Raw genomic sequence first — 14,147 nt, forward strand, 5'->3', positions numbered from 1 at the left:
TTGCCTTGCATGCCTGGGGCCCTGGGTTCGATTCCTCAGCACCATATAAGCAAAAAGAAAAAAGCCGGAGGTGGCGCTGTGGCTCAAGTGGTAGAGCGCTAGCCTTGAGCTGAAGAGCTGAGGGACAGCGCCCAGGCCCAGAGTTCAGGCACCATGACAGGACCAAAAAAAAAAAAAAAGAAGTAAACCTATCTGTACTTGTAAAACACATGATTCTATATAACAAAACAAAGAAACTCCCCATACACAAGAATCTACCAGGAGAGATAATTTGGCAAAGTTGTTGGATCAATATGCAAAAGTTAGCTATACACTGGCAATAAAACAATCCCCAAAAAGCAAAGTAAGAAGATAATTCAATTTATATTAACATCCAAAAGAATGCCCCCAAACTCAAAAAAGTGAAAGGATTTATATTCTGAAAATGATAAAATGTTGCTTAAAGGAGATCTAAATAAATGAAAGGCCCATCTACATCCATTAACTAGAATATTGTTTTAAACAGTAACCCTCATCTGGACTCCTAGCCACTCAGGGAGAGGCAGGAGGATCTCAGAGGCCAGCTTGGGAAATTTTAGCATGAAACTCTATCTGAAAAAGAAGTTAAGGCTGGGAAGGTGGCTCAGTGGTATAGTGCCTGCTTTGCATCCATGAGGCCCTGGGTTCGATGACTCAGCACCAAATAAGCAGAAAAAGCTTGGCTCAAGTGGTAGAGCGCTAGCCTTGAGCAGAAAGGCTGAGGGACAGCGCCCAAGCCCAGAGTTCAAGCCCAACAACCAACAACAAATTAAAGCAAAAGGGCTGGGGTAGGACAGGACTCAGGTGGTAGAATATTCAAGCTCAAGGCCTTCAGTTCAGTCCCTAGTCCAGAGAAAAAAACTGCCAATCCTACCCAGAGTGATTATAAATTTGAGGTAACTCTGAACAATATTTCAACTTCTATTTGGACTTTTGTTGGGGTGGAGGGTTTGTTTCATTTGTTGTGTTTCTGAGACAGTACATTACGAATACAGTCTAGGCTGGCCTAACACTTGCCTCTTCTTGCCTCCGTTTTCTGAGCGTTGGGATTAGAGATATATACTGCCTGGCCCATGTTTGTTTTTACAAAGCAAGCAAGTAACCCTCAGATCCATGTGGAATTGTAAGGGGCTTCGATGTACCAAAACAGTATCAAAAGAAAAGTTGCAGGACTCAACCCGCCCCCTCCATTTCAAAACTTACTACAGAGATATAGGAATCAAAACCATCCCTGGGCTGAGGATAAAACTCAATGGTATAAAGCTCACTTGCCTAGCATGTATAAGGATGTGGGTTCAATCCCCAGAACCACAAAAAACAACGGCACTGACATATGAATAATAATAGATAAAGTCCAGCCTGGTGCTACATACCTACAATCGCAGCTACTCAGGAGGCAGAGGATGGTTATAGTTAAGAGGCCAGCCTCAGCAAAGACTTAATAGAAGTGGTGCTGTGGCTCAAGCGGTAGAGCACTAACCTTAAGCTGAAGAGCTCAGGGACAGAGCCCGGGCCTAAAGTTCAAGCCCCACAACCAACAAAAAAAAAAGTTAATGAGCTCTCCCACCTCATCCAAGTTAGGCCTGATGGTTCAAACCTGCACTCAATGCTTCACGGGAGTCAGGAGCCAACAGCTCACATCTGTAACCCTAGCAACTCAGGAGGCTGAGGTCTGAAGATCAAGGTTTGAAGCCAGCCCAAGCCAGAAAGTCTGTTGAGATTTATCTCCAATTAACCACCAAAAAAAGTCAAAAGTGGAGCTATGGCTCAAAGTGGTAGAGTGTTAGCCTTGAGAAAAAAAAAAAAAAAAACTCAGGGACAGGGCCCAGGCCCTGAGGTCAAGTCCCAGGATAGGGGTACACGGCACACGCACACACAAAAAGCTACATGGGAGGCATAGGTAGAAGAATCAAATCTGAGACCTGCATTGGGCAAAAACACAGATCCTATCTGAAAAAAAAAACAAAAAAAAACCTAAAGCAAAAAAGAACAAAAGTGCCAGCCTAGTGAGCATAAAGCCTAGAGTTCAAATCCTAATACAGATAGTGGGGAGGGAGGGAGGAAGAGGGGAAGGAGAGAGAGGAAGAGAGAGAGGAGAGGGAGAGGGAGAAGCAGAGAGGGAGGGGGAGGAGAGGGAGAGGTGGAGGGGGAAGGGGAAGAGGAGAAGGGAGGAGGAGAGGGGGAGGGGAAGAGGGAGAGAGAACAAGCAAGCAGGAACAAGAACCTATGAGGATATATTTTTAATCATACCCTGGGGCTCCTGAACCTTCAAGTTATATTCACAGGTGTGTTATTGGTAAGACTGTAGCAACCTGTATGAAATTCCTAGAAGTCTAATGTCTTGGTATAATGCTATCAATCAGTTATTATGTAACAAAAAATAATCAAATTTCCTTGCCAAAAGCATCATCAGAATTTACCATGGCCCTTCTCTGTTTTGTCACCCATAGTTATTATTATCATTCTTCCCTAAAAGCATTTGCAGTCAGCTACAACTCAAAAGTGTTTTTCCTTTAGAGACATTCTTGGGAAACTAATGTGGAATTGCTTCTGATAACTTTAACATACCATCAGACTCGGTAACAATTTCCACAATTCTAAGAAACTGAAGTCAGGCATGGTGGAGTGTGACTATAGTACCAGCTACTCTGGAGGCTGAGGCAGAGGACCGCTTGAGCCAGGAGTTCTGGACTAAACTGGGCACCATAGTCACATAGCAATGATTGCTCACACCTGTAATTCTAGCTACTCAGAAGGCTAAGATCCAAGGATCCCAGCTCAAAGCCATCCTGGGCAGGAATGTCTATGACACTCATCTCCAATTAATCAGAAAAAAAAGCCAGATTTGGAGGTGCAGCTGAAGTGATAGAGCATGGAACAAAAAAGTCAAGTAAGTGATAGCTTGAGACCCTGAGTTCAAACCCCAGGACCAGTGCACACATGCACACTCACAAAGCAGAGTTCAAACCCCAGGACCAGTGCACACATGCACACTCACAAAGCAGAGTTCAAACCCCAGGACCAGTGCACACATGCACACTCACAAAGCAAAACTGTAACCCCTCTGTGCATCACCTTTATAATACCAATTTAAAAAAATTAAAAACCAAAACAACAAGCAAACAGAAACTGGTGATTTGTAAAATGCTAACCAAGTTCAAGTTTTCAAGACCCTATGTGCTCTCTTCCCGCATTTGTGTAAATAGCAAGCCAACTTTCATAAAACTACATTCTTGTGTATGTCTCAAGCCAGCTACCTCAATCATCTGGTTAAAAAAATATATAACTCCCACACAGAGGGCAGAGATGATAGCAGTGCAGTCTGAGTCTAGCCTGGGCAAAAAAAAAAAAAAGTTACTTTGCCCTTACATAAAAATCAGGCCAGGCATGGTGGTATGTGCCTGTAATCTCAGCTACAGGAGAGGTACAGGCAGGAAGATCAAAGTCTAAGCCAGTATCTGAAAACGAAAGAAGCCAAGCATAGTGGTACATGCCTGTGATCCCAGAATTTTGAAGGCTAAGGCAAGAAGATTGTTGAGATGAGGGAGATGAGGGGCAGCCTGGGCTAACACAGCAAGAGACTGTTTGGAAAAAAAAAATTTTTTTTAAAGTTTAAACTAACTACTAAAAAGAACCAACTCGGGACAACACCGAGGGCCTGAGGTCAAGACCTAGGACCCAAACAAGAAAACAAAACACAAAAGACCTGCAGTATTCCTGCAGTCCCAAAGCTGGAGATGGATACCTTAGTGCAACTGCAGAAGACAGCCTGATACTTTAGTGTGGACCATCAGAGGTCAGCTATCCGTCAGGCCACACTCCCAGAAGTAGGTTTTAAGCTCGAACATAGAAGTTATGATTAACTCCCCTGTGGACTCAGAAACTAACTTCTAGTTTGTTTTAATCACTGATTCCTGCTTTTGTTTTATTCCACAGATTTATTAGCTGGGTTGGCTGGTGGAGACCAAGGCTGAAAAATGTACTTTGGGCTGTTGGTATTATCCTGCCAGTCAACCCTGCCATGTCTCTAGTGCACCACTGTCTCTCAATGTCTTTATGTGCGTCTGCAGCCATCCATGGTTTTGCATGATTAGTATAGCAAAGGTGATCTAAACAAAAGTATCTTTCTTCAACAGGCCTGATACCAGGACTTATGAATTCTACTTCTGACAATCGGCTACCATGGTAGCACTTAATTCCCAGGTTTTGGTCAATCTCACATCAATGAGAGGCTGGCCAAAAGAAATGGGTTGTTTTTTTAAAAAAATCTAATTGAGATGCTATTTATTATTAGTTCCTAAATTCTTACTGTAGAAACCAAAGGCCAGGACTGGTAAGGTGACTCAGTGGTAGAGTACTTGCCTTGCATGCATGAGGCCCTGGGTTCAATTCCTCAGCACCACATAAGCAGAAAAAGCCAGAAGTGGGGCTGAGGCTCAAGTGGTAGCGCGCTAGTCTATAGCTGAAGAGCTGAGGGACAGCACCCAAAAAGAAACCAAAGGCCAAAGCAAGCAGTAAACTGAAACTAGAAACTGCACCAATAAGGGGCTGGGAAGGTGGCTCAGTGGTAGAGCGCTTGCCTTGCATGCCTGAGGCCCTGGGTTCGATTCCTCAGCACCACATAAGCAAAAAGAAAAAAGCCGAAAGTGGCGCTGTGGCTCAAGTTGGTAGTGCACTAGCCTTGAGCTGAAGAGCTGAGGGACAGCGCCCAGCCCAGAGTTCAGGCCCCATGACCGGACCCAAAAAAAAGAAACTGCACCAATAAGAAGCCATCAACTAACTTCTAACCAATCATTGTTTTCCTTGTTTTGTTTCTTCAAATACTTTCATAAAAGTTTCCCCTTGAACACTACTAGCCTTGAGCACAAAGAGGCTGAGCAACAGTGCCCAGGCCCTGAGTTCAAGCCCTAGGACCAGAAAAAAAAAACAAAACTGAGCCCTTGGCTCATGTCTATTCATGAGGCTGAGATCTGAGGACTGTGTTTTGAAGCCAGCCAAAGCAGAAAAGTCTAAGAGACTTTTATTACCAATTAACCAGGAAAAACCTGTAGCTCAAGTGGTAGAATGCTAGGTTTGAGTAAAAAAGGCAAACAAAGCACAAGGCCCCGAGTCCTACTGGCAAGCATGCATGCAGAGATAGGTAAGAAGATGGATAGATATTTCCTCTCTTAAAAGGAAAAAGATCAAATGTGAACATTTTTGCAATACATTGCAACTATAAACGAATACATGTATAAATAAATTGAAACCCCTTTGTATAAGTACTTAAAATAATTTTTTCATAATAAAAAGACTCTCAATGAAAGCTGTCAGTCAACAGGTTGAGGGTTTGGGGATCAAAAAGCAAGCTGTGTTAGGGAAGCAAGTCCCAGCAGGAGCTAGTCAGGCTAACAAAGACAGTGAATGACGATGAGTACAGTGGAAGAATTTTGTGTGCATGTATGAGAAAAGAAAAATAAAATAGGTTGAAATTATTTTAAGAAGTGTGGGGGGGACAGAACGGGTGAGATTGAGATACACTGTACACATATGTGAAAATGTCACAATAAAACCCTCATCATACAACTAATACGTATTAATAAAATAAATAAAAATAAAAAGTGTCCCCTCAACTCATTTGTAAGAAAAAAAGGTGTCCCCTCTTGCCTCTCTCAGCAAGGGGCTACCCTCATTCACGAGCTGCAGAATACCTAGATGCTAAAGTTTAATAGTATGTAGCATCCGGGTGATGGTGGCTCATTCCTGTAACCCTAGCTTACTCAGGAGGCTGAGATCTGAGGATCGTGTCAAAGCTAACTCGGGCAAGGAACGTCTATGACAACCCTTATCTCCAATTAACCACCAGAAAACTGGAAGTGGTGCTGTGACTCAAGTGGTAGAGCACTTGCCTTGAGCTGAAGAACTGAGAGACAGCACCCAGGCCCAGAGTTCAAGACCCATGACCAAAAAACAAACAAACAAAAATAAAAACACAAAGGGACAAACTGTATGATTCCAATTATATGAAACAGCAAGAATCAGTAAATACACAGAGACAGAAACGTGTGTTCACAGCAGACAACTGGAAGGGAGAGAGTATGCAGAATAATTACTTAATGTGTGAGATTTTTCTTTTGGGGCAATGAAAAGGGGAAAATTCAATAAAATTAATTACACTACACTGTGAGTGTAAGAAATGCTACTGGAAAGCTGGGCGCTGCTGGCTCACGCCTATAATCCTAGCTACTCAGGAGGCTAAGATCTGAGGATTACGGTTCAAAGCCAGCCCAGGCAGGAAAGTCCATGAGACTCTTATCTTCAATAAAAACCACTAGAAAACCGGAAGTGGCGCTTTGGCTCAAGTGGTAGAGAAGAAAGAAAAATGCTACTGGATCAATTAACACAGCTAATATATGTATATATGTATATACACGTGTACACACATACGTACACACACACACACACACATCCTCAGAAAAACAAAAACTTAGCCAGGCACTGGTAGCTCACACCTATAATCCTAGCTACTCAGGAGGCTGAGATCTGAGGATCATGGTTTAAAGCCAGCCTAGGCAGAAAAGTCTGTGACGCTCTTATCTCCAATTAACTACCAGAAAATGGGAAGTGGGGCTGTGGCTCTAAGAGCTCAAGAACAGTGCCCAGGCCCTAGGTTCACACCCCAGGACTAACAAATAAACAAAAGGCTATAGTGTGGATTTGGCCTGTGGCCACCATCTACCAAGCCATATCCAGACTCCTATTGTACAAAATGTAGTGCCCAAATCAGCAGCATTAGCCTTACCTCCAACCTCACCTCATGCTGATTAGTGCAGCTCAGGCCCCACCCAGGCTCTGGGTCAGAATCTACACAAGCTCTTCGGGTGATGTCACCATGACACTCAACAAAAGCAAGTCAGTAAAGAATATGCATAAGGGGGGCTGGGAAGGTGGCTCAGTGATAAGAGTGCTTGCCTTGCACTCATGAGGCCCTGGGTTCAATTCCTCAGCACCACATACGCAGAAAAAGTCACAAGTGGTGCTGTGGCTCGAGTGGTAGAGCGCTAGCCTTGAGCTGAAGAGCTGAGGGACAGTACCCAGGCCCAGAGTTCAGGCCCCACAACCGACAAAAAAAAAAAAAAGGATATGCATAAGAAGCATGAATGGTACCCACGTAGATGGGAACATGCCTGAGAGTTAGAAAGAACATGGCCTAGTGACAGAAGCAGCAAGCAGAGTTACTCACTTGACAGGCCAGCATCCTATCTAAGGTTTATTGGTCTACAACAGGAGATAGCCACTGAGATAGAAAGTGTCCTGTCCTCTGAAGGGTGATCAGCCCCACACAAAGGAAGTTGGAAAAGAATGGCTTGGAAGAGTCCCCTCAAGCTTCTATGTGCAGGGCCTGCTCAAGGACCTGGGGTGGGCCATGGAGATTCATGACTGTCACTCAGAATGTCTCAGAATAAATATGTGCTGGGGAGCAGGGAAGAGAGGGTAACAAGACCCTGAATCCCCAGGTCTAGGGTCAGGCCCTGTCATTAACTTCTCTGAACCTTGGTTTCCTTCTCTATAAAACGAGCCAGTCTATCCCTCACCCTTAAGAGTTGTTGAGAGTGGGCTGGGAAGGTGGCTCAGTGGTAGAGCACTTGCCTTGCATGCTCAAGGCCCTGGGTTCAATTCCTCAGCACCACATAAGCAAAAAGAAAAAAGCCGGAAGTGGTGCTGTGGCTCAAGTGGTAGAGCGCTAGCCTTGAGCTGAAGAGCTGAGGGACAGTGTCCAGGCCCAGAGTTCAGGCCCCATGACAGGACCAAAAAAAAAAAAAAGAGTTGTTGAGAGGAAGAACTGAGGTACGAAAATTCACAGTAAATCCCACAACTGCAGCACCTTGCATACACGGATGTTGTTGAGTATATGACATCTGAGCAAGAGTGTGTGGCCAGCAGAACTGGTGACCACAGATGCCCATTCTAGTGTTCTAAGGACAGTGTGCTTAACCAACTGCGCCAGAATGACCCAGAACAGGAGTCTCAGTATAGTAACGCTCCAGAGCCTGAGGACAGGGCAGTATAATGTTCCTGTCTCTCAGTCTGGACTGCATTCAAGCCCTAGACTGCCTTTACTCCCCCTGCTCTCCGACCACAGGCCCAATCAGCTACACAAAGTACACGTCCCAGGAGGTGGGAGGAAGGTGGAACCCCTCCTGAGCTCAAAGGAGGCCAAGGTAGAAAGGGATACAAATAATGGTACATAGTTTACTTAAAAGAAAGCAAAGCATCACAGACTGGAACCTACATTGGAACCGAGAGAGATTCTAACACCAGCCCAAGTAAATACTCATGGCAAGAAGGAGAATCTGAGATTCCATGTTCCAGAAAAAGATAGTTAGAAACAAGGAGGACAAGGAGGCAGCCATGTCTAGAGTGTGGCCCAGCCAGACAGTATCTTTTCCTGGAGCAGAGATCCACAGCCCCTGCTGCTCAGCCACCTGAACACAGAACAGTCCAGTCTGACACCACACATCCAAGAGATGAGGGAATATAATTGGGGCCTTTCTTCTTACCCATACTGGGGCTGAGCTACAAAGCCCTGGTCTTCCTTTTAGGACCACAACTTATGCACATGCCAGGCCTTCATTTATACATGGACCACCAGAAACACAAAACCCTTGGCCTAGAGGATAGCAGCAGTTCTGTTTCTACCTTGGACTTCATCTTTGTTATAATATGTTGTTTTCTCTACATGGATGTTCATGAGACCCTGTGGAGAACCATGGCTACCATGGCTACATAAATGTTCTCATGTTCTAGGCTAAAATGAAAATGTCCCATAGATGGCCCTTCCCAGAACCTAATTAACTGCAAACACAGCTCTAAGCCTAACATCAATCCCTAGACTCGCATTATCCCAGCCCTGACTGAGGCCTCTGCCCAGTCCATACAACCCCTTCCCCAGCATATTCCCCATACCTACAAGAGCCACCTTGGCTTGGCTCATGGGCAGAGGCCCTCGTTCTATCACCACTGCTAAAAATTACATTGATCAGGGACTTATGAGTGGGCAAAACTCACCAACATCTGAGTCTTTGTGGGTTTTGATGACCTCTGCAAGCTCGAAGTTCCCTGCAATGATGGCCACCTGAGAGAAAGAGGCCAAGACACAGAGGACAAGAAAGGCTGCTCAAAAAAAAGCAAAAAAGCCGGGCGCTGGTAGCTCACGCCTGTCATCCTAGCTACTCAGGAGACTGAGATCTGAGAATTGTGGTTCACAGCCAGCCCAGACAAGAAAGTCTGTAAGACTCTTATCTCCAATAAACCACTAGAAAAGCGGAAGTGGTGCTGTGGCTCAAGCGGTAAAGTGCTCGCCTTGAGCTGAAGAGCGCAAGGACAGCACCCAGGCCCAGAGTTCAAGCCCCATGACCGACAAAAAAAAAAAAAAAAAAGCAAAGAAAGAAAAGAAAGGATTCTCAGTGGCCTAGGCTTGCCTCACCACAGTACTCCTCCTTACCAGATCATGCTTTGCTCAAGTCAAAGCACTCCTGTCTATTGGGACACAACTCACTACAGAAAGGAGTTACGGTACTACACCTCAACTTGTAACTAGGGTCACCTACCACCCCCATCTGCCAAGAACCCAATGTATTCCTAGATACTAGGCTTTCAGAGCTAAAACCAAACAGCCCTCAGTACACAGGGCACAGCACTAGAACTTTTAATCTGCCCCTAAATATAGTCCTCTATCCTGTCTCAACCAGGGCCCCCCATGGCTGCCCAGCCTATTGCTCTCATTCTTCCTCCTTATAACTGTGACACCTAGTCATCTGATTGGCCCTGGCGTTACTTTTAGATGTGCCCTGATGCCTACATCTCAGCCTGACTCTTCTCTACTGCACTATCACACCAGTCTGTATCTTTCACATTTCAGGAACCCCCCTCCTGGATTGGTCCTCTGGGTCCCTTCTACTTCCAGGGGTCACACACCTACACCTGCTCACCTGTCCTCTCATCTGCCCTTCCCCCATTCTGCAGCCCTCTTATCTTCCTAGCTCCCTGAAAGGTGGGTAAAAGAAATCACTTCACTGGATATCCTACTGGACCCACCCTGCCTCCATTCTTTTCTGGGAGTGAGCAATGCCTTGTAACCTTCCTGGGAAGAAGATTCAGAAAGGCTGAATCACAAGGAGACAGTCAACCCCCAGAGGCAGCCTCATATTCCTGTAAACCAACATGTACCTGGAAAGCTGTCTGGCTGTTGTAATTGCGGACATCCTTATTGGCTCCACGGAAAAGCAGGACACGAGCACAGCTTTCCTATTGGGAGACAGTGGCAGTGACACTGGGAAATGGAGAATGGCTAGGAAGCCAGAGCAGGTGCACACATGAGGTTGTTCACACAGGTATGCAGAGCAGAGGAATCACATGCAGACTCATTCCTATATGTTCAGTGTATACCTAGACCACATACGGCTATGTGGGTAGGTCTCACCTGTTCCAGAGAGCTTAAATGTACACAATTCATACCCAATTTTGTTCAGAACACACATGTTTACATATGTACGTTCAGGGAATAAATATACACAAGCAGGCCCATGAGGCAGGCAATCCAGTAACTAGAACTCACTGGAGGACACAGAACACACATGGGGAGGGGTATGTAAGCCAGGACAATCATTTTTGTGAAGGAACATACATACACATGCTCACACTTCGTTACGCACACAGTGTTTAAGTATGCACACTCAAATGTGAAGCATAAGGACACACCTGGTTGTAGAGAGCACAGATATGCAGGGCTGTGTTCCCTGAGGCATTCTGGGCACCCATGTTGGCGCCATAGAACAGCAGGTGCTCCAGGTGCTGCACATGGCCAAAGCGGCAGGCCTAGAAAAGACAGAGGTGCTGCAATATCCCAGAGGCTAAAACCCCTGCCTGGACAGGGCCTGGACCCCACCCCAGGGACCCAGCCCACCTGGTGTATCTCCTGCCAACCATTCTCATCAGTGGTCCCCAGTTGTGCATGGTCATGGAGAAGAAGCTCACAGCAGAGGGCATCCCCACCCCCTAGGGCGCTGTGATACAAGGGTGTCAGGCCACGGCTGTCTTTGTAGTCAGGCGAAGCACCCAGGTCCAGCAGGGTCTAAGAGAAGGCACCTCAGCATCAATGCCAGGCCAGCTCCTCCTCTACCGCACCCATGCCCCTCCAGGTCAGAAGGAACCCCACTGACCGTCAACGCTCCCGCATTTCGCTGGCGGGTGGCACAGTGGACTGCAGTTAGCCCATCCCGGGTGCGGAAGTCTAGGTGAGCACCACCATTGCGTAGAACCTTCAGCAAGTCAGTGGCATTGTCCAGCTGCGCCGCAAGGCTCAGAGGGCACTCTGAGGTGAGGAAGAAATGAAAGTCAGGCTCCTAACCACTCAACGATAACCTCTCCCACTCTGTTCTGCAACTCACCTCCTGAATCAGGGTCATGAAAATTAGGGTCCAGCCCCTTGTCCAGCAGGCGGGCCACTTTGTCCGTACTGTGCAGCTGGACATAGTCCATGAACTTCTTTAGGTTTGCCTGAAACACCAGCCATCCTAATCAGCTGGGTGCCATGGCCATCCAACCATTGCTCCCTACCTCTAGGAAGTCTTTGGCCACCTATAAAATGCTCACCTGTTCCCTGTCACTCTGATACGATGTCTTGCTTTATTTTTTATTTTTTGGTCAGTAGTGGGGCTTGAACTGGGGGCCTGAGCACTGTCCCTGAGATCTTTTTGCTCAAGGCTAGCATTCTACCACTTTAAGCCTCAGCACCACTTTCAGTTTTCTGGTGGTTAATTGGAGATAGGAGTTTCAGATTTTTCTGACCAGGCTGGCTTTGAAGCGCGATCCTCAGATCTCAGCCTCCTGAGTAGCTAGGACTACTGGTGTACCTAGCTCCATACTACTATCTCGGCTCTAATTCCAGCTTAACTGGATTCACCTACCATTCAAAGCCCTTCCTTATATCCTGATCGCCAAACCTACCACAGCTATCAACCTAAGCCTGGCGTTTTTCACTATAGCCTGGTCACCCTAGTCATGCCCTTCAAATGAATCTATGCCCTGCTCTCAACCACTCACTGCCCTCATTCTACCTTCTGACCGTGGTGCTCCAGCCCTGGAGCATGGCGCCAGCCTGCACAAGCTGAGTCCTCTCTAGCAGGAGCCTGTTAGACCTACAGCATCCCTGAATCCTCAACCATTCTCTGACCATCTTCACAAGCTCATCCCTACGGCAGACCCCTGAGGCCCTTGTGACATGATTTTCCCTTTTATTCTTTCATACATCCTATACAGGCCACCCAGCAAAGCCTCACTAGCATTTGCTGGTAGAATGGATACCATACACACAATCTCCAGAAAGACTCAGCACGCATCAGAGACAAGGAAGGAGGCCACTCTGGGACCACTGTCATTGTTATATGTGATGAAACCAGAAGAAAGGTGCTCACAAACAGGGAAGGCTGGTGCAAAGCCTCTAAGAGATCTTAGTCAGACCCAAGGATGATGGGGAGAGCACAACTTGGGCACACAGAGGCATAGGGCTAAGGTAAGGAGTTTGGATTCATTCTAAAGGCAAACAGGACTGAAGTGGGCGCTGGTGGCTCACGTCTATAATTCTAGTTACTCGGGAGGCTGAGATTTTAGAATTGCAGTTTGAAGCCAGCCAGAGTAGAAAAGTCCCAGCAAGACTCTTATCTCCAATTAACCACCAAAAAACTGGAAGTGATGCCATGGCTCAAAGTGAGAGAACACTAGCTTTGAGCAAAAAAGCTCAGAGATGGTGCCCAGGCCCTGAGTTCAAGCCTCATGACCATCCAAAAAAAAAGAGGAAGGAAGGAAGGAAGGAAAGAAGGAAGGAAAGGAGGAATAGAGAGAAAGGAAAGAAAAGAAAAAAACAAGACTCACTGAAAAATGAGTTACTAGTGTCCTGTGGGTCCCTGGGGAGAGATATCAGAGGGACTCAGAGTGACAGGGTCAATATGAGGGCCATTGGAGAGAAACAGATCTTTCTGAGATGCTTTCTGTCTAGCTACAACCCAGGACCATTGACTGCCACTGCGTAGGAACAGAAAAAAAAATCTGGCAAAAAAGCCTAAGGATGAAGTGGGGCTGTGGCTCAAGTTGTAGAGCTCTTGCCTTGAGCTGAAGAGCACAGGGACAGCGCCCAAGCCCAGAGTTCTAGCCCCACAACCGACAAAAAACAAAACAAAACAAAAAAGCCTAAGGATCTGGCGCCAGTCGCAGAAGCCCTCTCCTAGGCTCTAGGGATGTTCAATGACGTATCCACCAAGAAAAGGCCTACTGTCCACAGAACTGGCTGGCAGAGAGCGGTAGATCAAGAAGTCTGCCTATGAGCCAGGGGCCAGAATATCCTACCTACTCGGGAGGCTGAAATCTGAGAATGGTGGTTCGAAGCTAGCCTAGGTCTCTCTCTTAGCTGGCTCCCAACACATGCACACACTTATCTCCACCCTCTCTGTCAGGCCCAACAAGTACAGCATCTACATCTACTCTCCCAGCACAGGCAAGCGCCTGACAGAAAAGGAGAGCATACTGGGCCAGTACTGCAGCAGCTGTGGTCAGCCAGGCTGGCTGGGGCAGAGGCCGTCGGGGGCGCCTTCCCGTGACCCCCTCTTTACCTTAGTGTGCAGCTTTGCGAACTGCTTGTCATCAATGAGGTTCTGGGCATAAACTCTCCGTTTGTATCGAAACTGCTCAAAGAGAAGGTGGAGAGAAAGTATCCATGTAGGCCGAGCAGGGAGCGGCGAGCGCCATGTTGTTCACACGCGCGCACGGCAGTCACACCAGTCCCAGACACAACCGACGGCAGCTGCCGCCTGCCCACCACACACGCGCACACGTGGCCGGCCTGCGCCGGCCTCTCCCGGCGCTCCCTGGACAGCGCCTTTCCAGGCAGAGCCGCTGGGGCCCCCGCGCGCCCGGTCACCTTGGGGCGCTGGGCCCGTCGGGGCGGTCACACAGCCTCCAAACCCGGGGCTCGGCCGAGAAAGGCGCTCGGGGCACCGCTCGCCAGGAACGCGCGCAGGTCGGGGGCAAGTTCACCAGGGTGGCCGGCGAGGGCCAGCGAGGGCACGTGTGCACGTCTGGGACACAGCTCAAAC

General features: G+C 47.2%; 1 protein-coding gene across 3 annotated transcripts in view; it reads right to left on the reverse strand.

Annotated features, from left to right (window-relative positions):
* Shank3 (SH3 and multiple ankyrin repeat domains 3) overlaps positions 1-14,147 on the reverse strand; it is a 59,642-nt gene that overhangs the window by 44,499 nt on the left and 996 nt on the right. For all 3 annotated transcript variants that reach the window (XM_069999735.1, XM_069999736.1, XM_069999737.1), the window contains exons 3-9: positions 13,665-13,736; positions 11,448-11,556; positions 11,220-11,371; positions 10,964-11,131; positions 10,759-10,875; positions 10,228-10,305; positions 9,067-9,133 (exon numbers count right to left, since the gene is read on the reverse strand). In XM_069999735.1, the coding sequence (XP_069855836.1) occupies positions 9,067-9,133; positions 10,228-10,305; positions 10,759-10,875; positions 10,964-11,131; positions 11,220-11,371; positions 11,448-11,556; positions 13,665-13,736 (763 nt within the window). The remainder of the gene's footprint in view (positions 1-9,066; positions 9,134-10,227; positions 10,306-10,758; positions 10,876-10,963; positions 11,132-11,219; positions 11,372-11,447; positions 11,557-13,664; positions 13,737-14,147) is intronic.

Source organism: Dipodomys merriami, unplaced genomic scaffold (assembly GCF_024711535.1).
Source record: "Dipodomys merriami isolate MVZ:Mamm:240054 unplaced genomic scaffold, mDipMer1.0.p SCAF_55, whole genome shotgun sequence".
NCBI classification, from domain to species: Eukaryota; Metazoa; Chordata; class Mammalia; order Rodentia; family Heteromyidae; genus Dipodomys; species Dipodomys merriami.